The sequence below is a fragment of the Pocillopora damicornis genome, chromosome 10 (assembly GCF_964200805.1).
Source record: "Pocillopora damicornis chromosome 10, jaPocDami1.2, whole genome shotgun sequence".
Taxonomy (NCBI): domain Eukaryota; kingdom Metazoa; phylum Cnidaria; class Anthozoa; order Scleractinia; family Pocilloporidae; genus Pocillopora; species Pocillopora damicornis.
This window is the reverse complement of record NC_142679.1, coordinates 18,511,099-18,532,497: the sequence shown is the minus strand read 5'-3', so window position 1 is coordinate 18,532,497 and position 21,399 is coordinate 18,511,099. Positions and strand designations below refer to the sequence as shown.

At 39.2% G+C, this 21,399-nt stretch overlaps 6 protein-coding genes and 1 long non-coding RNA gene across 8 annotated transcripts; 4 read left to right on the top strand and 3 right to left on the bottom strand.

The window, feature by feature from the left end:
• Window positions 1-162: 162 nt before the first annotated feature.
• Window positions 163-1,892, top strand: LOC149039236 (uncharacterized). The gene has a single exon (XM_089183914.1). The coding sequence runs from the start codon at window positions 227-229 to the stop codon at window positions 1,049-1,051; it is 825 nt and encodes a 274-aa protein (XP_089040040.1). The 5' UTR covers window positions 163-226; the 3' UTR covers window positions 1,052-1,892.
• An 856-nt stretch (window positions 1,893-2,748) lies between these two features.
• On the bottom strand, window positions 2,749-4,425 carry LOC149039235 (uncharacterized). Its single transcript, XR_016180187.1, has 2 exons — window positions 4,291-4,425; window positions 2,749-2,871 (listed from the first exon to the last, which is right to left on the bottom strand). It is a non-coding gene; the product is annotated as an uncharacterized LOC149039235 (long non-coding RNA).
• LOC149039234 (uncharacterized) lies at window positions 3,201-7,029 on the top strand. Of its 2 annotated transcripts, XM_089183904.1 has the most exons (4): window positions 3,201-3,562; window positions 4,308-4,393; window positions 5,025-5,658; window positions 5,975-7,029. In XM_089183904.1, the coding sequence occupies exons 3-4, from the start codon at window positions 5,039-5,041 to the stop codon at window positions 6,429-6,431; spliced, it is 1,077 nt and encodes a 358-aa protein (XP_089040030.1). In that variant the 5' UTR covers window positions 3,201-3,562; window positions 4,308-4,393; window positions 5,025-5,038; the 3' UTR covers window positions 6,432-7,029. The 2 variants fall into 2 exon arrangements, with proteins under 2 accessions (XP_089040030.1, XP_089040029.1); XM_089183903.1 differs by lacking the exon at window positions 3,201-3,562 and having other exon boundaries at window positions 4,081-4,393.
• Window positions 7,030-9,009: 1,980 nt separating this feature from the next.
• On the top strand, window positions 9,010-10,877 carry LOC113684344 (uncharacterized). Its single transcript, XM_027201699.2, has one exon. The coding sequence runs from the start codon at window positions 9,010-9,012 to the stop codon at window positions 9,892-9,894; it is 885 nt and encodes a 294-aa protein (XP_027057500.2). The 3' UTR covers window positions 9,895-10,877.
• On the bottom strand, window positions 10,807-12,867 carry LOC113684341 (actin, cytoskeletal 1). Its single transcript, XM_027201695.2, has 3 exons — window positions 12,556-12,867; window positions 12,365-12,472; window positions 10,807-11,823 (listed from the first exon to the last, which is right to left on the bottom strand). Exons 1-3 carry the CDS (start codon window positions 12,802-12,804, stop codon window positions 11,053-11,055), a joined length of 1,128 nt encoding a protein of 375 aa, XP_027057496.2. The 5' UTR covers window positions 12,805-12,867; the 3' UTR covers window positions 10,807-11,052.
• A 157-nt stretch (window positions 12,868-13,024) lies between these two features.
• On the bottom strand, window positions 13,025-16,190 carry LOC113684342 (uncharacterized). The gene is made up of 5 exons (XM_027201697.2): window positions 15,754-16,190; window positions 15,220-15,283; window positions 14,679-14,844; window positions 13,725-13,998; window positions 13,025-13,342 (listed from the first exon to the last, which is right to left on the bottom strand). Exons 1-5 carry the CDS (start codon window positions 16,091-16,093, stop codon window positions 13,167-13,169), a joined length of 1,020 nt encoding a protein of 339 aa, XP_027057498.2. The 5' UTR covers window positions 16,094-16,190; the 3' UTR covers window positions 13,025-13,166.
• Window positions 16,191-16,269: 79 nt separating this feature from the next.
• LOC113684343 (ribonuclease H2 subunit A) lies at window positions 16,270-20,710 on the top strand. Its single transcript, XM_027201698.2, has 8 exons — window positions 16,270-16,429; window positions 16,521-16,592; window positions 16,682-16,808; window positions 17,595-17,682; window positions 18,303-18,440; window positions 18,724-18,808; window positions 19,168-19,291; window positions 20,371-20,710. Exons 1-8 carry the CDS (start codon window positions 16,306-16,308, stop codon window positions 20,513-20,515), a joined length of 903 nt encoding a protein of 300 aa, XP_027057499.2. The 5' UTR covers window positions 16,270-16,305; the 3' UTR covers window positions 20,516-20,710.
• Window positions 20,711-21,399: the final 689 nt, after the last annotated feature.

Genomic DNA, 21,399 nt, shown 5'->3' with positions numbered 1-21,399 from the left:
GAGATATTACCTACAGAGTGACGTAAAATAAACGATCTCTCTGCAGTTAAATTATCAGATCGAAACAAGTCATGGAATTTAACAATGGAAAGGGGGGGGGGGGGGCAGGGGAGGGAAGAAACTTTCCTTTGGCCAAATTTTCATGCGAGGCATGCCGAGGCATGCCGAACCGAAAAAAAACAACTAAACTTCTTACAACAACTGCGAGTTCCGATCTTACAGTGAAATGGAGAAACTGCTTACTGCTTCAAGAGAGCTAATAGTCAAAGCTCGACTTTGGTCTGTTGAACGTAAAAACACGGTTCGTATTTTACGAGAGTTAGCGGATGATATATTGAAGCATCACTTCAATGTCAACGTCGCCAAGATTGCTGGTTCGTCTTCTGCGATCGGAGGGTTCGCTCTCGTTGCAACCGGTTTTGCTTTGGCGCCTTTCACTTTTGGATCTTCCGTCATACTTTCAGCTGTCGGAGGGGCCCTATGTGCTGGAGGTGGTGCAGCAGCCGCTGGTTCTGGTCTTGTGCAAAGGAGAATTATTCAAAAGAAGCTTGCAATTGCTCAAGAAGCCATGGAGGCTGATCAGAGAGCACTTAAACCTGTCCAAAAGCTTTTGGGTGACTTAGACCGTGAAGTGTCCAAGATAAAGAGCACGTCATTTGGTGAGCTCAAAGATCGCCTCTCCTTTTCTGGAAGCGTCGTTATGCTGATAAAAAACCTCGTGGATTTGGGCAAAAGCGCAAAAGCTGGTGCAAGGGTTGCTACGATAGCTGCTGGTGAGGGGATAGAGACAGCTTTTAGGGCCATAGGAATAGGAGCAAACGCTGCTCGGATTGGCTTGTTTGCAGTCAGCGCCATCTTCTTTCCTTTTGATATCTACACTCTGGTGAATTCCTCCATACAAATCGATAACGCTCGTAAAGAAAAGAGAGAGAGTGAACCCGAAGTTGTTAAGATGCTGAAGGGTTTAGCGGAAGCGCTGGAGAAAGAAATGGATGAATTTCTTAGAACTGTGAACGACATCGAAGAAAGCCTGGACAACTCAGTCTTCTAAGGTGTGATGTGTTGCCAGAAAAGCTTGTAGTATTTTGAGACTGAACTTGTTGATTATAGAATGAAGAACTTGCAACCGATTGCACCAAGCAAATTATGAAAATTACATTTTCATTTATAAGTTAGTCTGTTTGTGCAGGAAGATAACGTGATTGCGGATAAAAATTTAGGACAGATAAGAACGAGTCAACTTTTCAAAGGCTAACCCTTCTAAACTCTTTGTAAAGAGTAGCGGAGTGTTTGTACTCTCACTGTGTTAGCAGTAACCGTCAAATGATGACTATCGCACTCGTAACCTTCCCATCCTTTCTTACGCACTGTTGCGTAAAACTCCTTGTCAAGTTTGTTCGAGGTCTCCTGTTCGTAGGTTTCACTACATACTCTCGTCATAGCCGTTTTTGGAAGCGTTCAAGATTTTTAGCCGGTAGTTTGTACTTTGTTTGGTGTTTTTTTTTTTTCTCGTCGTAGTATTCTTCTCCAAACTATGAGTGAAAACGTTCTTACTTTCTCCTAACCTGTCCGCCATTTTGGTTTTTTATTCTATGTAAACGCAGTTACAATGTGTGAAATGCATGCAGTATAATTCGGTAATTTCTAGTGAACAATAGCACCATATTTATCAAATTTAATGATCGATTCTCGCGTGTCATTTAAGGAAATCTTTGCCCGGCAAGTTATCAAATTTGATTTATAAGGCTAAAAATGTTACCGGTGACAAAAACATCTGTACTTAAACGATTTCTCAGGGAAAGAAACATAAGTTTACATTTATTCGATTATATTGATACCTATTTTAGTAGACGGTAGAGAGGTGTGCTAGTAAATAAATGCGACTTAATGCTGTGTTTCCTCGCTCTTTTTTAAGCGCCCTCACAATGTCGAACAAACACCCCTCCCAAATAAGTACCCCCTGAGGAAAGAGGAAAGAGGAAAAGCCTATGAAACTTGGAGAGGATGTATTTAACTAAATTGCAAAAGCAAACTTGACAAGACCAATTTGATTGAGACGTTTCATAAGGTCCAACTCGCGTTGCATGCGTATTCTTTCTTATTTCGAAATATCAATTCTCCCAAGTTTACGATTGCCACACGTTATAATAATTGTTGGATGAAATTTAAGTGTAGATTCAAGCCTTTGTTTATCAGTCGCTCAGTTTCTCAATTCTCACTTTCTGTGTGCTTAACATTCTATCAAAAGTGTAAGGAGAAGTTCGCTTTTGAACACGCGAGGGTACACCTGTGAGTCTTTCGTATAAACCTCTGCGGTACTCCCATTTTGTGGATAGGAAAGCGACGCTCGGTTAGAAAATTTCAATAATGGCCAAAATTTTTTTCCTTCAATGGTTTTTTCTTCAGGGCTTAATGAACTAAATGCGATTTTTTTTGCCTGTTTTCCACAGTAGAAATAACGTTCTCGAGGTATATCTAACTTTTAAAATAATTCCTTAAATTATTCGAATGTTGTAATAATTCTTCCGTAGATCTAAGTTAATCAGTGATAGAATTTTCGATTAACGGCTCTGAAGCAAAATTGGGAAAGAAGGTCCTCTTTTATTTCCATGTTTGGTTTTAAATCGAACAGGGCCACAGGCCCTCAAAACAAAAATAACGTGATTCCTCAACGCATGACAAAAGGTTATTAGTTTGGTGGAATTCGGCGTAGCGTTAACTCTTGAAAGGTAATTGACACTCAAAAACTTTGTGGTTTCTGCTGTCTCAAATGTAATTAATATTCACGAAACAAAAATACGTGTTGAATAAATGAAGGACTTCAGATTGTGCAAAATGCCCTGTTCCGGCCCACAGCTGACTCGCCTTCACCTAAACGCAAAATATTCTAAAATAACTATTTTATAACTTCTGAAGTTGTAGCTTTATCATGGCGACTGCTGTAGTTATGAATGTTAAATTTTAATGATACCGTATTTCTTCACCTATAAGCCGATTTAGGCTTTAAGGCAAGACCCTAAAAGTTAGTTACCTTCTAACAGACTCGTATTGTCCAAAAGAAAAAGCAAAACCATCGGCTACAGACCGAGAGCGGAATTCTTGATTGTAACCGGCCATTTGAGTGAGCGAACCTTACGGAAAACATTGGGAAATGGCTCAGTGAACACAAAATGATAATAAACACAAAAGAAAAAAAGCGAAGATGTAAATACTACTACGCGACTGCAGAAACACAACAATACTCTCAGTTGCTGTAACCTGACAAACGTTTCAATCGAGTATCTCTTTGGTCACTGTTATTCTCATCACGCCAAAAGCACGCCGCTCTTCGTGCACTATGGCTTTCAAGATAAAAGTTATCGCGGAAGCTGAAACTGTAGAAAACAATTCAGGAATCGCTTGAGATTATGGACTTAGCGAGTCCATGGTGCGACGCTGGAGAAGTGACCCGGCGACTATTCTTTCCGGTGAGCATAATATGCCTGCAAAACGTGCAAAAATGGGCCGTTTCACTCCCAAGTATCCCGAACTAGACGAGCAAGTGATGGAGTGGTTTTCACAGGTGAGAGACCAAATATTTCATTTGTAATGTCAGGGTCGTAACAAGGTATATGAGATCAGGGATCACAGCCCCAGGATCTGGGATCACAACACTTGGGATCGGGATCAGCAGAGTTTTAGTGGAATCAGGGATCAAAATTGTGAACGTTTTTGGGATCAGGGATCAAAATTCCCAATGTTTTTGTGATCAGGGATTAAAATTCTCAACGTTTTTGTGATCAGGGATCAAAATTTGGGGCAAAAATACAGGATCAGTTATGAAAAAATATACCTTGTTACGACCCTGTAATGTGAATTGACAAGAGTTTTGCCGAGTTGAGTAAGATCGTCTTTCAATGAGTGGGAAGCAAAGAATCTAATTTGTGGTCAGAAATGCGTTGTTGTCATGACAGTTTTAGAGCATGTCACGTAAAGAGCGCTGCAGTCACGGAATTTACGGTCATTTTGCATTAACATTACATTTGTACTTGTTTTTGAATCCCAAACCCTCGACTATAAGCCGAACCCCGTTTCTCATGAAAAAAATCCCTCAAACTTTTGTGTCAAATTCTGAAAAAATCGCTCGGCTGATAGGTGAAGAAATACGGTATCTACTTTACAAGTTATAAATAACGGGTTTGTAGCCATTTGTTTAAAACGTAGGATAATCTATATCACCTGACCGGAAGGAAGAACGTAGATGAAATACTTATCATATCGGGGTGTTTATAACAACGCGAAGTCTTTTACCTGGTTTATTACCTCAGTGAGTGCTGAGACTGACGCGGTGCGGGTGCAGCCAAGGACTGTTGTTTAGGTTCAACCACGAGAAAGAGTTAACTACAGACTTAAGGTAAAGTACAAATGTATATCATTACACTGTAACAGTGGTGTCATGACAAGACAAGTACTCGTGCATCGCGATCAAGCAAATTATATATTTCATGCAACATGTTAAGAAACCGAATTCCGCTGATTTCTTTCCGCATTCTATGCCTATTACAAACAGCCTTTATTAGGAATGGGCACCTGAGGTAGTTTGCTTCCTCCTGAAGGGCTTTAATTCTAAGAAAAATATTTAGTAGAAATGTTTTTAAAAGTTCTGGTAGAAGATAGAATTTTGTTTCCACATAAAAGTTTTTGTCAAGTCTGTAAGACGCAGAAAGTTTTCAAAATAAGATATTGCATTTGCGAATTTTTGTGTTAGTCTGAGAACAATATATTTACGTAAGGAACAATAGACTGCTCGATAAACTGGCGAGCAACGCAAGCGAATAAAATTTTAAAAGCAAAGTGGGGCTCTCACTTTTGGCGCATCTCTCTTCTGTCCAAAGTGCCGCACCGGAAAAAAAGGGAAAGTGGCTTTTTCAATAATGTAAAAGATTTCAACCAGAGTAAAAAACAATTGCTGTGTCTAATAGCTATTTTGATTTAAAGCCACGATGACAAAAACCTTTCACGATCTTAACATTTTCTTTGCATAGAGTGAAATAACAAAATGGCGGCCCACCCCAGGAGACTGTTTGATTCCTATGAGCACAATTATATTGGAAAGATTATCCAAATGGATGAACTAAGAGTGCTTACGCTCCCAAATGGTGTGGACATTGAATTTCAACAAATTATAGCCCTTGCTGGAGATTTTTATGGTTTACCGAAACAACCAATCATTGATCCTTCTAAAGGACAAGACGAAGAAGACTCAGGTCGCCAGCAGCGCTTCAGGGATGCATACAACACTCTGGCACGCGCACCGAAAGATGAGTTAATGGAGGAGCTAGACAAACTGCTGGCCACATTAGAGAAAGAAAGCGAAAATGGTAAAACCATTGATGCGAAAACATGGGACGAAATTACTGGTGGTAAATGGCTCGGTCCCCTGCCAGTGAAAGAGGGTAGGATGCTGCAATTAGCTGAAAATAATCACGACCATTTTCTTCCCCACGCAAAGGACGCTTACCTGACTGGCCATCAGCTGGCGATTGACAAAGCACGGGAGGCTGGTTACTATCGCGGGGGTGATGAAGATGAGCGCAAGAGGCTTCTTCACGAAGCATTTTCACTGGATGCGTTTGCTTGCCATTTCCTTACTGACAGCTTCGCAAGTGGACACATAAGGTGAATAACATAACGTAACATCACATCACAGAACATCACATAATATAACATCACATAACATCACATAGCATCGCATAGCGTGACATTTCATAACATTAAAATTTTATAATTTAATGGTTTTATTAGTGCATACGTCTTAAACCTTTCTTAATTTGTGCTTTAATTTTATTTCCGCGTACGTGCAGTTCTAGTAGTACCCTGATACCTTAGTTCATTAATATTTAGGGATATTGTGCCTTTTATATTAAAGGCGTTTGCTTCGATTAAATTTCTATATTCAGAATCAGACCACTTGCTGACAAATCTCTGCTTTCAGGACACCGAGAGTTGAATTGGGCAATGGAACTACCTCTACCAAAGTTGGCAATTTGCTTTGTAAGTACATGCACGATGAAGATAACAAGTATGGTCTGCGTGTCACAAACAAGAGAGGAGACAAGTGGATTGCATATGGCGATGGAAGGCTTCTTCATGAAGAGAGCAGGGATAATCTAAAGATTGTAGCAGATACTGTTCAGAAATCAGTTGATCAAGTGTACGACGCTTACACAAACCCCAGCAAAACTCTTGATCATGCTGTGGTGACCGACCTGATACCATTTGTTGACCAAGATGAAAGAAACAACTCTCCCTTGTTCCAAGTGAAAGATGGAGATCTGCACAGGAGGTCAGACATCAGTGATCTTCAGGACAAAGAAACTGTTACCAACTGGTGGGGGCCAACAACAGCAGTTATGCTACAGGTTTACAATCCGAAAAACCCTGCGATTTAGACATGCAGTTGTTCTTAGTGATTAAAAAGAACTTGGCAATAAGTTGCTGGAATGTTTGTTCCCAGTTTTCATGTCTTCTCATTGCTTTAGTAACTCATTTTAAGGATTACATTTGCAAAAAACAAGCAATCTAGCCCGTTATCATGATAGGGTCGAATCTTTTAGGAAAGAGGACCCAGGAACCTCACCGTGTTCAGTATTCACGGGAGATTACACTGATTACATTGATCATAGTAGTAATGATATCAAGAAGTGATTTTGGAGTTCTATAAATTGTGTGAGTACAACCAAGCAATTGACTGCATAGTCATGTTACAAAACCGGATTTTTTCCTATTCTTGGGTGTCATGACGTGAGTTGAACAATTACGATTTTGAAGAAATTGTGTGTGTGTGTTTAGATTATACAATTATCATTTTATTTTTCTGAGGCCACTTATCAGTGGTGGTAGTCTGTTTTGTAAGATATCTAAGTTTCTTTAGCTTTTGAATTGTTAAAATGTAAAGAAAGGTTAAAAGAAACGATTCACAGTTGCAGTTATTTACCCAGTGAATGAATGATAACATTTTGCTCAACCATTAAAGTATTAAGAGCGCTAGTGTGCCTTGTTATCCTTGTTTCGTTACCGGAATATACCGCTTCTGGAATAAGTGCCCCCTCTTCCCCCCTCTTTTCTCAATAATAGTAGGATTAAGCGCGCGTGGAAATACGGTTATGCAAAATGCTTTTTGTTATTTATGAGAACTATTCCAAATGAAGTCTTTTTAGATATCAAGTATTCGATGAGATTAATCTGGTATTTCCTGCACTAACTTAAAGATGACTGCAAGATACTACAAATCATAGAGAATACGGGAATATGCCTTGTGTGGTAAACGCTATATATCTAGGCAAAAACAAAGCTAGTTAAGATGTGGTGGCAGATTCAAACGGAAGGAAAAATAAATATGATCCTCATCTTGACAGGGACCTAAACCACAGAAGTTACCAAAATCCTTACACATTGGGCGATAGCCTACCAACGAATTGGAAGAACTTGGAGGGACAGAAGCTCTTGACTGATAACTGGATGACCTAAGCCGACAAGAACCGGCTCGTTGCTACTGACGACACTTATCCTTGACCGCTTTTCTCTCCGCTCTCCTTTCTACTTGAAACATTTTCTTTTCGTCATCAGAATTTGATGTGAGCTCGTCAGATAGATACTTGTTGTCTGTAAGCCAACCAAACTCGCACAAGTCAGCGAACTTGATGGTCTTTCAATACTAAAGTAGTACCTTTTAGGGCACGTTTCGCTTTCTCAAAGGACGTTCGAAGCGCCATCCAACTTACCGAGGACTTGAAATTCCTGATTGAGTTCTGTTGGTTTCCCCTCCGAACATGTGTAGTTCTCACGGTTTGCTCAACTGCAGCACCATTACTTTCAGAAAAACTTGGACACCATATTCCCACCAATAGTGTGGCTCCATTTCTTTGGCCTGACGAAGGGCTGATGCTCGAAACGTCAGTATTTAAACTCCAATTGGTGGCCAATTTACGTTATCAACTCAGTTGATAATACTTAGATGCCCAGGTATAATCTCCCACCGACGCAGCACCACAGTTTCTTTACAAATTTACCCCCTTTGTTCAATAATATGCAGCCATTTTGACCAAGCATGCTTGGTCAACAAAGGATTCATCATATAGCAAAAAGATTTCGCTCAATTAAGATTCAAAAATTGACTTGTTTATTTCGAGAGACGGGAAAGAAAGCCAACTGCTTTTGGGGCACAATAAACCCACGAGAGTTGTTTGTGTTTTCCTTATTTTGACTGTATTCTACCGCCTTTAGCGACTGCATCGCCAGGTCTTAGGAATTTTCTTTCTTGCGCGACACTAAAGAGGGAAATCCGAAGCGGGCAAGATGGGCCCATCTCGCCCGCTCGGGTAGCCAATCAGAACACAGGATTCGCTTTCATATTGCTCACGGGCGCCGCCAGCGATATATCATAAAGGCTTCAAGAAAAGCTGAAACTTGCACTGAGCCCAAAAGTAGAAGCATAGTTGACCACGACGATGATAAACTCCTTCTACTGTCCTTACTAATAAACCCGCTGAACTAAGTCACAAGCACTCTCGGCTCGTGACACGATCGAGCTCACTTCAGACATGGGGGTCACCACAGGCGATACTCCAATAGATCCAATCACAACCGCTGACCCTGCTGAACCTAAAGGTAATAGGCCCGGAGGGATGTAGGTGAGGAGCTGATTACGAAGTCACCCTTGCGGATGGCTTTTGATTTCTTTGCTGAGGCATGGAAACAGCGCATTGGTGACAGCTGTGAAGAAAACCTCGGACCCAAGGCTAAACTGATTCTGTTTGATCATGCAACATTTGAATATGAAATCTATCTATTACTTATTGCTGTATGCATCGGCAACAAGGGGCAAATCCTAATACCAAGGCAACAAGAAACTAAAAAAAAAAAACGGTTAAGCACGAAAAGAGGACAAGAGATGCCAGAAAGCATACGTCAGAGAGAGGCTGAGGTGTGAACATCAAAGAGAGGCTATTGAGGTTTTTTAAAAAAAAAATGGAATCTGATGCAGTTTCACAGGGAGTTAAATTTCAGAAAGACGACGACATGACCCCAAACGAAGGGGAAAGCCAAATAGATCTTGTGACTTGCAGCACGCAGTTGACATGCAGTATTCGTCAATGGTCTGTAAAACGCCAAGAAACGATTGAAACATTGCGAAGCCTGGCAGATGAACTTATGGAACATTACAAGAATATTCACATTGCCAAGATCTCGGGCTCATCAGCATCAATCGGAGGCTTTGTTTTAGCCGCTACGGGGTTCGGTCTCGCTGCTGTCAGTCTTGGGACTTCACTGATTCTATCTGCGGTTGGAGGAGCGATCTGCGCCGGCGGAGGCGCTACTGTGGCTGGTTCCAGCATTGTACAATCGAAAATTTTCAAAAAAAAGCTCGCGACGGCGCAAGAAATCATCGACGCCGATCGCAAAGCACAGGAACCTGTGCAGAGGCTTTTAGATGACCTTTGTCGTGAAGTATCCAAAGAATCGTTTAGCAGCGTGAAAAATAGTCTCGCTTGTAATGTAAGCGTCGCCTTGTTGGTGAAAAACCTCGTCGATGTGAGTAACGGAATAAACATGACCGGCGCTAGTGTGGCAACGACAGTGGCAAGTGAGGGTATGGATGGAATACTCCGATCTATAGGTATAGCTGGAAACACCGCTCGGATTGGAATATTCGCAGTGAGCATTGCACTTCTCCCTTTGGACATTTACACTATGGTAACTTCCTTTACGGAGATTGACTCCGTTCGAAAAGGAAAGAAAGAGAAGGAGCCAGATGCGGTTAAAAAGTTAAGAGAGCTGGCAGATGATTTGGAGAAGGAAATGAACGAGATACTTCAAGCTGTCGAAGAATTCCAGCGAAAAAAACCTCTATGACTTTTATCTGAGGAAAAATATAAACATTACAACGCAAAGGCAAATCTCGTGCCAGCGGCCTTTATAGTTGGTACGGTCGTAAAGCTTACGTTAAACATCAGCCGACACAATTTTGTAATTCGTCGGTTTATTGCTCGAGGATTTTTCAATCTGGCGCCATTAGAAGATAGGAAAAATAGAAAATGATGAACAACTGATAAAACAGTAGATTGCGAGATGATTTGGCTTTCGTCGATGGAATCGATTCATTAACGAAACAAAAAATTACGATCATACAATTTACATTTTCGACTGAAGGGCACCCGTAGTTGTCACGTTGCTGCGGTAACCAATGCAAAAGGGAAGAATTTACGGCTAAAAGAATAACTGCGATTTCGTGAGGGTAAAACGAAAGGATTCGTTTGTGGATAATCTATTTATTAATTGTTAAGAAACAAAAAGTGCGAGTGTTTTAGTATTTAGATCTATCAATTCACCTATCCCTGATTACCACCTGTTTGAACGTCATGTTTTAACATGCATGAGTGGTAGAACTGTCACTCAGTCGGCTACCTGCCTAGCGATTTTTGGGTCATTACAATTTCAGATTAACCACTCCCGGCCAAAACCAAAATAGCGACTGGAAATTAAACTACTTGGTATCAACTGGACCTGAGATCGACGAAAGCCTAAAAATAAGTATTCTTTTGCTGGAAATCGATCTATAAAAGATTCCATGCAGCCTTATCTTTGGAATTGCGCCAAATTTTTTGTACGTATTGTACTTATGATTTACTTTCTTGCAACGAAGGTCATTTTTTCTTGTTATTATTTGTTTGTTTTTGTTTGCCGTTTTTTAAATTCAGTCGCGTTCGGAGAAGATCTGTTTTGAGGAGTGGCATGGTGGGAAGGGCTTCAGTAAACACAGCAACCTGATAACTAAGTATATTCTCCATACTGTTCTCTGTATATTTCCTTTATGTTAACAAGGTGAATTTGCACATGGATCAAGAAGTACCTCAGTTGGTGATCATTTTAGAGTTAACACATAGACACTGAAACAAATCTTTCTGTTTACATCTAAATTATTCCTCATTAGATCAAGTTTTGTCTATATTCATCAACAACTCAAAGCCAACGCCGTACAGAATCAAGGACGGGTTCAAATTTTTTTAATAGCTATAGGCATTTGCGGTTGACAACAGCGGGGCCCTCTTCATCATATTCTTGCTTAGAGATCCACATGGACTGAAAATCCGGTAACGAAGCCAGGATTGATCCCCCAATCCATGCAGAGTATTTAGGCTCAGGAGGAGCAATGATCTTGACCTTTCTTGTAGGTGAAGCCCCGGCGAGTCCAGTGATCTCCTTCTGCACTCTTTCAGCAATTCCTTTGAACATAGTGGAGCCACCAGACAAGACAACATTGGCGTACATTTCATTTCTGATGTCTTCGTTGCACTTCACGATGGACTCAAATACGAGCTGATGGATGCCGGGTGACAACGCTAAACTATTGTCAGCCATGGAGGGCTGGAACAGAACCTCGGGACATCTAAATCTCTCGTCGCCAAGAGTGACAAACTGGCCATCAGAGAGTTCATAACTTCTCTGCAAGCTCGGATCAGAGGCAGCAGTACTCATCTCCTTTTCAAAGTCCTGAGCGACATAGCAAAGCCTCTCTTTAACATCTCTTGCTAATCTGTGCTCGGTTAGAGTCTTGCCCCGTTCGCCCAGAATCTTTGTGAGATAATCTGTCAAATTCGTACCGGCCAAATCGAGACTCGAAACGTTCTGGCGAAGAGCGAAACCTTCACTGATAGGGACGGCGTAACTGACGCCGAAACCACTCTGGAGGACGATACCATCCTTACGGCCAGAGGCGTAGAGAGACAGGACAGGTGCTGGAGCTAAATACATCGCTGGTGTATGGAAGGTCTCGAACATGATCTATTGAAATAGAGATAACAGAAATTAACTGAAGCACTTGCCTCCCACGCTGGCATTGTTTAGAGTATAAAAACTAAACCTGAATAGAGATATTTTGAGTCTCTGCTTCCCCGTAAATCGCCTTTACCAGTTTTTTCGTCCCTATCCTAAATCAGTAGCAAAATGTTTCGGTGGGCATTGTTGAAAAGCTTGGGCGAACATTTTTCTAGGTCAAAATGGAGCTACGGCGATGCTTTCCTAGCGAAACTAAACAGTTAATAGGTTTGCTTGAATTTCCGGCCGCCATATTCGCACTCCTCCTAAGTCCTGTATATTTCTATTAAGACATTTTTTCGAATATTTCATCGGCGGAAAACTGCAAAGATGCTTTGATTATTGATTGATATTCTTCCATATCTCGAAATTATTGGCTTTAGGCGTAAAGTGGTTCTGATCTCTCGTTCGCGTGACTGTGGACTGACCACCCAATTCATATAAGCTGTCCAGCACATCTCGCTCTGTGCAGAGATCTGTTTAGGCTTCACGAACTATTTTCAGTTACCTCTGTTGTCTTCTCTCTGTTTACTTGTGGATTAAATGGGGCTTCTGTCAGAAGAACGGGGCGTTGTTCGGGACTTACACCCAGCTGGGCGAAAGTGTAATGCCAGATCTGCAACATAACATTCATATCTTAATACATAATTGTTTTAACTTTTCCTTGTTAGATCCTGACACAATTTGAATTTAAATCACCGTTTCCATGTCCTCCCAGTTAGTTATGATCGAGTTCTTTACTGGGTATGTAAGATCCAGATCGCCCCTCTTATCCAAGGCACCATTTCCGACGAGCGGATCTTCGCGATCTGCTTGTTCTTGTAATTTCGCGTACTTTGGATGACCAACGACGGAGGTAAACTCTACTTGAAGAGACTCGTCTTTAGCAAATCCCGCTTTGATTGTATCAGACCCATTATCCAAAACAACAGCTTTGGCGAGCGACATTCTGTTTTTCCTGACCTTAGCTTTTCTGCTATTCACTCTCGGGAGGAGAAATTACAGAGGACTAAGGGAAATTATTGCGTGACAAGGGTTGTCACGTAACAGTTAATATGTTTTTTTTCATGGGGCAGTCTACGTTCGAAATTATTTTGAATTTTCCTACATCTATAATTTTGCTCAAAGTCTTTTCGAATTTTCATCTCTTAGGATCTGAAAACCAAAATTTATTTCCTTGGTATGACAGTTTTTATTCAAGTTGCTTCTCTGTTATGTTTTGTTTTTGCTTTTGTTTTGTTTTGTTTTTCATGTTATTAATATTTACAACAGTGGGGGAATTATACATGAAGGGAAAGAGAGTAAGATAATTACTCAAACTTAAATTTCCTTTTTACTACAGTGTAAAGTCTGTTAACTTTTTCAGTATCACAACACCCTCTGTCAAATAAAACATCCAGTTGAGAGAGTTCCTTAGTTTTAGCCAGCTGAAGCAATGTGTAAATGATACTCAGGGACTTCCATCTAAGGTCTAAGAGTGGGGCTTCTGTAAGAAGACAAAAAAACCAGATTACTTTTACTCAAAGAATTCCCTTGCATTCAACCTGCTCAGTGGTAATTATATAGGTTGGATAATATCTTCACCAAAGACTTGTTTTATCTTAAAGGGGCTAAGTTTCTAAATTAACTTTGGTGCTGCATTGGTGAGAGATTATAACAGGGTAATTTAGTATTATCAAGTAAGTTGATAAGATAAATCAGCCATCGTAAGAGTTTTAAAACTGACATTTTAAGCATTAGCCCTTCAACAGAGTGATTGAGTGGGGCTAACACTCGAAACATCAACTTTGAAACTCTTTACTGTGGCCAATTTACTTTATCAACTCAGTTGATAACATAAAATTACCTTGTTTTTATCATAGACTTACCAGCTGATGAAGTGATTGGAGGTAAGAGGTCCAGTAAATACTTGGCCAATTTTCCAACAACATGTTTATCTGGTAAATTCAGGATGGCATGAAGGACATCAGCATCGTCAATAACCTCCAGCATCCGAGCAGTTATATTGACATCATCAGTAGATCTTTCCTTTTCAAGAAATATTCCCATATATTTTGTCAGTGTATCTTGTTTCTCTAACATTGATAAAACATTCCATGTTGCAGGACACTTGAGTAGCTTCCCAAGACCATCCAGAGCTACCTGTAACATTAGAGATATTCCATGGTTGTAAAGTGTTCTGTCTAATTATAAACTATCTGAGAATAAGAGCATATTTCAAGAAACGTTTGGCCCACTCTTTAGAAAATTGGTACACAAGTTGGACTTTTAAAACTTTTATATATCACAGTTTTGGTGCATTTGTGTGTATTTTATCCTTTCCTTCCCGTGGTTATCCACGTTTTTTACCATTTGGTTTTCTCTCACCCTGTTGGTCTTAATCAACCTCTAGTCTGCAAAGGAGCCACAGGAAGGGAAGGGGGAAGAGGTGGCTTAATGTTAGAGCTTTCTCAGCTGTTGGTTATGTGTAAGCTTAGAGGCACTGAGTGGCAAAACTTGAGACTCCACCTGAAGTTTGGCTACTCATTTTGAAGGCTCTGCCACCTTTGTTTTCATAGAGCCCCCAAACAACTGCCAGCCAGTCAGGCCTGTGGTGTTTGTAGGATGTTAGCCTAGTTCTTAAGGGCCTATTGTTTTCCTAAGTTAATTGCAATTGCCATAGCAATTATCAAGATTGCCTTAGTGAGTAAAATTCGAGCATTAACTATTTGAAGCCTCTTGAAACAAAAGAAGTTTGGGGTGGGTACCAGTCATCCAAAGTGTAGAGTAATTAATCTAAAAGATTGATATTGCATGCCTTTTTTAATTTGTCAAAAACTTACCTGATAAAGAAATGAGCTTGTACACTCTCCTGGATCGTTCAGAATGCTCAGAACAGTTTGCAAAGTTAAGAGAACAAACTTTATAGCACTGAGGGGAAGGAGAGCTGCCCAGGAAATTGTGATGTAGCAAAGTGATGAACAGGCTATAACTTGACAAAGATGAAACCTGTATAATGTAAAATATAGGGGGAGCAGTAATTGACATGTTACAACTCACCAATATGTCAAGTGGATATTAACAATGTAGTAGGAATGGAATTAGTGCCTTTGTTAAGTAGTGACACAGGAAGGTAGTGAAATCATGGTAAAGTTGTGAATTTTGTTGGTCCATGAGGGTTGATCTTTTTCCAGGTTAACAAGGTCGATGTGTGAGGTCATTTTCTTGAAGGACAGTAACAGCAGAGGAGAAAACATGTGGGTTACTTCTAAAATTGGAGAGGTTGATGAATTATCTGTGGGTTGTATTAGCTGAGTTACTTACATCATCCGTGACTTACACATGTACAGTAAGCTGATAATCTTTCAAATAAACAGTTCTGACCTTGTATCCTTAACCGCAAAAGATTCCTCATAAGTTGTCTGAAGATTTTTGCAAACTATAACAACTAGATGACAAAATAAAAAAGCAGAAACTAATCATACAGTGTCACAAAAAGGTATAACTTGATTTCTACTGTATATATCAAAGTACAGCAGAGAACCAGGAAACACAAATAAAAGAAAATGTGAATGGTCCTATAAATTTTTAGAGTGGGAATAAGTTACCTTGGGAAATGGGTGTTCATTTAGTGGGAATCTGGGTAAATATTGCCATGATGTGATTAAATCTTAACACTTTGAAAGACAAAAGGTTGCAATTTTTGCCAGCCTGGTTGCGACAAGGCCATTGTTTCTTGTAGATTATTTTTAATAAGAGGAGAGCTTACGTTAAAAACCTTAGACTATCAACAGTGGTATTGCCTCTCCTCGCGCCCTTAAACTTCCACCACTCCACGAGGGGTACAAGTTCACACTCTGATATATCGTAAATGACACAACCTGAAGACTTATTCATCAGCTGTCTCATTTTTCTCACCTTGTGTTTCTATGTGCTGACCTTTGGGATCCAATCGCGAAGCAAAAACTCTCATAAGGCTGCAAGCCATGGATCGAACCCAAGAGCAGGAGGAGGACAGGTACGGGAGCAGTGAATTCACTTGTACTTCAGCATTAAGAGGATTTTCGGGAAGAAAACAAGGATGATTTGCAACTGCAGTTAGCAATCTACACTCTAGGATCAAAGAAACGCCAGCGGACGAAAAGTTTTTGTTGAGATTCTCCGCGTCTTTCATGACATCGTGAACGGTTGGTTTCATCTTGTCGTATTTCTTGCATAAGAGCAAAACTTCTTCTTCAGAAGGCATCATTTTGTCCATAGCTTTCACAGGCAGGGTAGAGAATTGAAGGCTGAATTCCTACATGTTGGGATCAAAATTATTCAAAACCCGCGCGGTTTTGTATTCCAGGTCAATAAACCTTCGGTAACATCCGTCATATTTTCGCAAAAATTCGTAATCGTCCGTCGTGAAGAGCCTCGACTTCAATATTACGCGATTACGCGCGAAATACAGGTTAAAGTTGCTACAAAATGGACCTCAGTTCGTTCCAAGATAATTCACAAAATTTTACCCTAAAATCTGTGGTACCAGAAGTAACGTTAAATGAACCATGTTGTGTTGGCATCGATGAAGCAGGAAGAGGACCTGTCCTAGGTAAAACGTGGCCATTTTTGACATTTGCTCGAAGCCTTGACCTACTTTAAGTTTACATAAGGTACTTTTATCTTTCCCGTAAAATATGTAGGGCCGATGGTTTACGGAATCTGTTATTTTCCTCTGACAAAATCTGAAAAAGTGAAAAATCTTGGAGTTGCAGGTAAGCTGATAAATCTTGTTGAAACAATTCGAGAATTTAAAATGTCGACAAATGTAGCTAATTTTCCTTTTTATTTTGTTTCCAATTAGATTCTAAAACACTTACAGAGGAACAGCGCGAGGATCTGTTTAAAATCATTGATGAGAACAAGGAGTTCATTGGTTGGGCAATTGACATCTTATCACCTAATTACCTGTCTAACAGTATGCTGAGAAGGTGAATTAAGCTTTTTCTGAGAAACAGCAGTTTTTCTTCAGTTGGAGGGAAGATTTGAGGCAGGAACTGCTCAACATTCGGTTGTGTACTCAAACACCATATAGTGAGACCCTAATACAGCAAACTGATTAGGATTAGTAGTGTTTACTAAAACAGGATTTCACTGGATTGCGGTTACTTTCTCTTCATTTACATCTACGTCAGTAGGTCGTATTGGGCTTGACCGAGGTTTTATGTCTAAAATACTGGCATTTACTATATATAATACTTTTATCTCGTTTGGTTCATACAAGATCCTGTTTTTTTCATCTATCCATCTGTATCTATGAAGGACAAACTGTTACATAATATGGAGAGCTTGGCATGGTGTTGCTGCAGAAAATATCCATACCCCTCCTTTAGAGGGTTTCAACTCACCCCCTCCCCCGCACCCACCATCTATTTTAATTATATGACTTTTGACCCTGTTCTCCTGTTTCCTTGCCCTTCACACTCTTGAAAACAAATAAAACTTGTAAATAAAGATGTTTTCTATATTGTGAAGGGCATGTGACAAAGAACAAAATCTGGATCCCTATGAACAATCAAACCTGTAAGGTTCAGACTCTGATACTCTATTACTGAGGTACATAAAACTCTGTGATAAGCTACACCTTTATTAGGTTCATAAGTGTCACTCATGTTCCTGGCAAGACAAATGATGCATTTATTTTTTTAATGACAATCTCAAACTTTATCATCTTTCTTATTTGATTAAATTAAAGCTGTGTCTATGTTAACTTCCAGAACAAAATACAGCCTGAATGAAATATCTCATGACACAGCCATTGGACTAATAAACCTTCTTCTCTCAAGTGGCATTAATGTCCATGAGGTAAAGGAGAAATAGGGGTAATGTTTTGGGTGACATAAGTTGGTTTGATCTGTGGTGTTTGTGTTAAAGTTCCCTTTTTATTATTATTTTTTAAGTTTATCCAGTACAATTTTAAACTACAGAGTAGCCTCTTCTTACATCATCATGTAAGAGAGAAGCCTTGGGCCAGACTGGAACAAATTGTCCCTCAACCTTTGAATTTTTCATTTTCATGTACCAAACACTTATATCCAGGGAACTTTTTTTTTTCTAGTTTTGAAGGTATCCCTTGTGATAGGGGTTACACCACAAAGGTAAATTTTCCTCACTCACAACCTGCTTCCAAAGTATGCTTCATGAAATTTGATGGAGACCAGTGGTCTGTGACATACGCAAGATTAAAAGAACCTCCTTACTATCCAATCAGTCTTTGGTGAGATAAAGTCATCCCTGAATCATTGACAATTGTTTTCAAAGTTTGTTTGACATACATCAGAACCCCTGTGGATAGTGGCGATTTCAGATTTAATGTGCCCAACAATTGTCCATGATAACTGAGTTTTACTCTAGAATTATTCTAACTCAGTTTTAAATAAGCCAGTTCAATAAAAAGGTTCTAAAATTGTGGAATTCATTTTTAGATTTATGTAGACACTGTGGGAGTAGCAGACAAATACCAAGACAAACTTCAAAAGATTTTTCCTGGAATCAAGATAACTGTGGCTCCTAAGGCTGATGCTAAGTTCCCTGTGGTTAGTGCTGCAAGTATCTGTGCAAAGGTGATGAGACACTTGATTTTACATTAATTACTTAATGTATACATTAAGCAGATTTTCATGTATTTATGTGTAAGTGCAGCTAACACAATGTAACTTACAGAGTTGTGAATCATTCTATTCCATTAGGTTAAGGAATAAGTGCGATGTTAGAAGGTTGAAAACCAACAAGCAAACAATCAGTTAAAGGAATATGACTCTTTCTTACACTGCCTCTTAACTCGCTCAAATTATTTCACACAAACGAAGTTACTGAGTCAGACTATTTTTCCATACTGATTGCTAGGTTGCCAGAGACAGAATATTGAAAGAATGGAAATTTCCTGAGAACATTGAATTTGGTAATGAACATGGTTCTGGTTATCCTTCAGGTAAGAACTATCCAAAGATTTTGTTTCTCATCAATCCAAGTAGTTCTCTTCTTTGTTAATGTTTTCATGTGGAAGCTCTGATTTAGAACAACCCTGACAAAATTACATGTTGGAAACAATAGTTAGGTTATATTACACCACCGAAAATCCCAATCCCTCCCCATGCCAGCTTTAACTTTCCTTTTCGCTGTGTCCCTGGTAAAGTCTGCACCTAAACCAAGTGACACACAAGGCACCAGAGCCAATCTCAGTTTCCAAAGCATGAAACCACTTAGATATGTCACTGTTTTCCCTGGGTGTTCATTGCTGGAACTCCATTTTACATTTTTAGGTAAAAATTATCTTCTCTACTGCTCTAGATCCTACCACCAAGAAGTGGTTATCTGATTCAGTTGACAAGGTCTTTGGCTTTCCTCAACTGGTGCGATTCAGTTGGTCAACATGTAATAATATTTTGGATAACAAAGCTGTTGACGTACATTGGTATGCTATCTGCATCTCTTGTTATTATTGTTTTGTGAAAAAAAAGTGATTACCACAGAAACCATTTTATTCAGGGGATAACACCATGGTGTCTGTAGGTATCTTAAATAAAACTCTCTCCTTTCATTAACTAGACTCTGCATGAGTTTCAGCCTTGAAATAGATGAATATAACCTGCATTCAATTCAGCTAACATGCATGAACTAGCCCAATTTATTGTTACTGGTCCAAAATAGATATTTTGGACCAGTTTATTGTGATTTATTCTGCATAGTTGATCAGGTAAGAGAGCACTGGAAGATGCACTTGAAAGTTTCCACAATCTTTCAAAAATTATTTCAACCTCATGAGTGTCTACACAAGGTTTTGTTTTCATGGAAGAAGTCCTCAATTGCTTTCACAGAACACTTCTTAAAAATATGTGCAAAGCTAAACTCAACTGCATTTACACACTCATCTGATCACACTTATTGACCAGTAAGAACATACCTGGAAAAACGTATAAATGGTTAGTCAATGAAATCCCATTGTTATCTCTATCAAAGTATGAGACAACATAAAAACCTCGACAAAAACATTAAAAAAAACATGAAACCTTCTAATTATGGCTCAAATTCATCAAATTTTACTTCAATTAGAAACTTTTGGAAAATAGTCCAGACTAGTATAAATAACAGTAATTGACAAGGAAATTGTAGTCAATAATCAGTCCCACTTTCCTAGTGTGCCCTGTTGTGCAAGTCAATAGAAATTAAGGAAGAAAAATTTCACTACCATGTGAGCTCTGGGAGTCCAGAGCTCTTACAGCACTGGTATATTTTCTTGCTGATTTCTGCAGACTTTAGGCAAGTATTACCCTGAAAATGGGGGACACCTGGTACTCAAGGAAATTTGAAAACTATTGTTTTAAAACAACTCACCTGGCTCTGTGACCATACTATGCGATGTTATGTGACAAAAAGAGAGTTCGTGTTGACATCAAGAAACTGACAAATGTGTGTGAGACTTTCCTCAATATTCTGCTTTCAGTTGTCACATGTTCTAATAGAGATTTTTGTAATTTTAAATCACATTTTCAGGGATGATGATGGCAGTGATGAGGATTCCCCACCACCAGGGACTGCTTCAATAACTTCTTTTTTTGCTCCCAAAAAGGATTCAGTTGTTTACCAAAGACACCAGTTCTTCCGAGACCGTCATCTAGAACCTGTGAATAGTTTCTAGAGAAGAAAACTGTTGAAAATAGCCACCATGTGTATAAGCTACTATGGAAGTAAATTCATAGTTCTCGTGCTTTTCTTTGATTAAGTTGTTCCTTTTCTAAGACTGCTTTAGAACTCCTTATAAACTACACTAGAAAAATATTTACTACCTCTCACACCTTTATTCAATAAAGTTACAGATTGAGAATGTTTCAAATGATCTCTTCTCTTACAGTAACATGCTGAAGGGGTTTGCATAACATTCAATAAAGAGTTCCATCCTACTCAGGTTAAGTAATATGAAGTAAAAATATCAAAATATTCTCACTATAAAATTAACTCTATAACCTCTCATTATTTCCTAATAATTTCATTCCTAAACTTTTCTATCAATTTTTTCTTCATGGGAAAACAGGTAAAAATATATGTGCTATAATCAAACCCCAGTTAAGTTTTTGTGGCAGAAGCTTTCTATTTAAAAATATGTAAAAATATTTCAATATTTTTTCCAAGGGAAAACTAGTAGATATATGTTTTAAAAACCAAACAAGTGCTTTTCTTAAGGCCCCATTAAAAGTAGAGTTTAACTCTTAACCCCTGAGAGTGACTTACATCTAATTTCTCCTTACAATATCATCTCTAAATCATACATTAAGGTCACAAGAATAATGAAAATGGAGCTCTTGATTATTAAGCAAATTCTCCTTTTCAGCACCTTAGGAAATTTATAGAGAACAGTATGGAGAATATGCATACTGATCTTAGGGTGTAAAGGGTTAACTTATGTGCAGGGCTGATAACCCTTAACTCCCATTAGTGACTGAGAAAGAATTTCTCCTAACTATATGAATACAATATTAAGCAGACTAGTGATTAGGATAGAGAAAAATATCACTTGAGGATTAT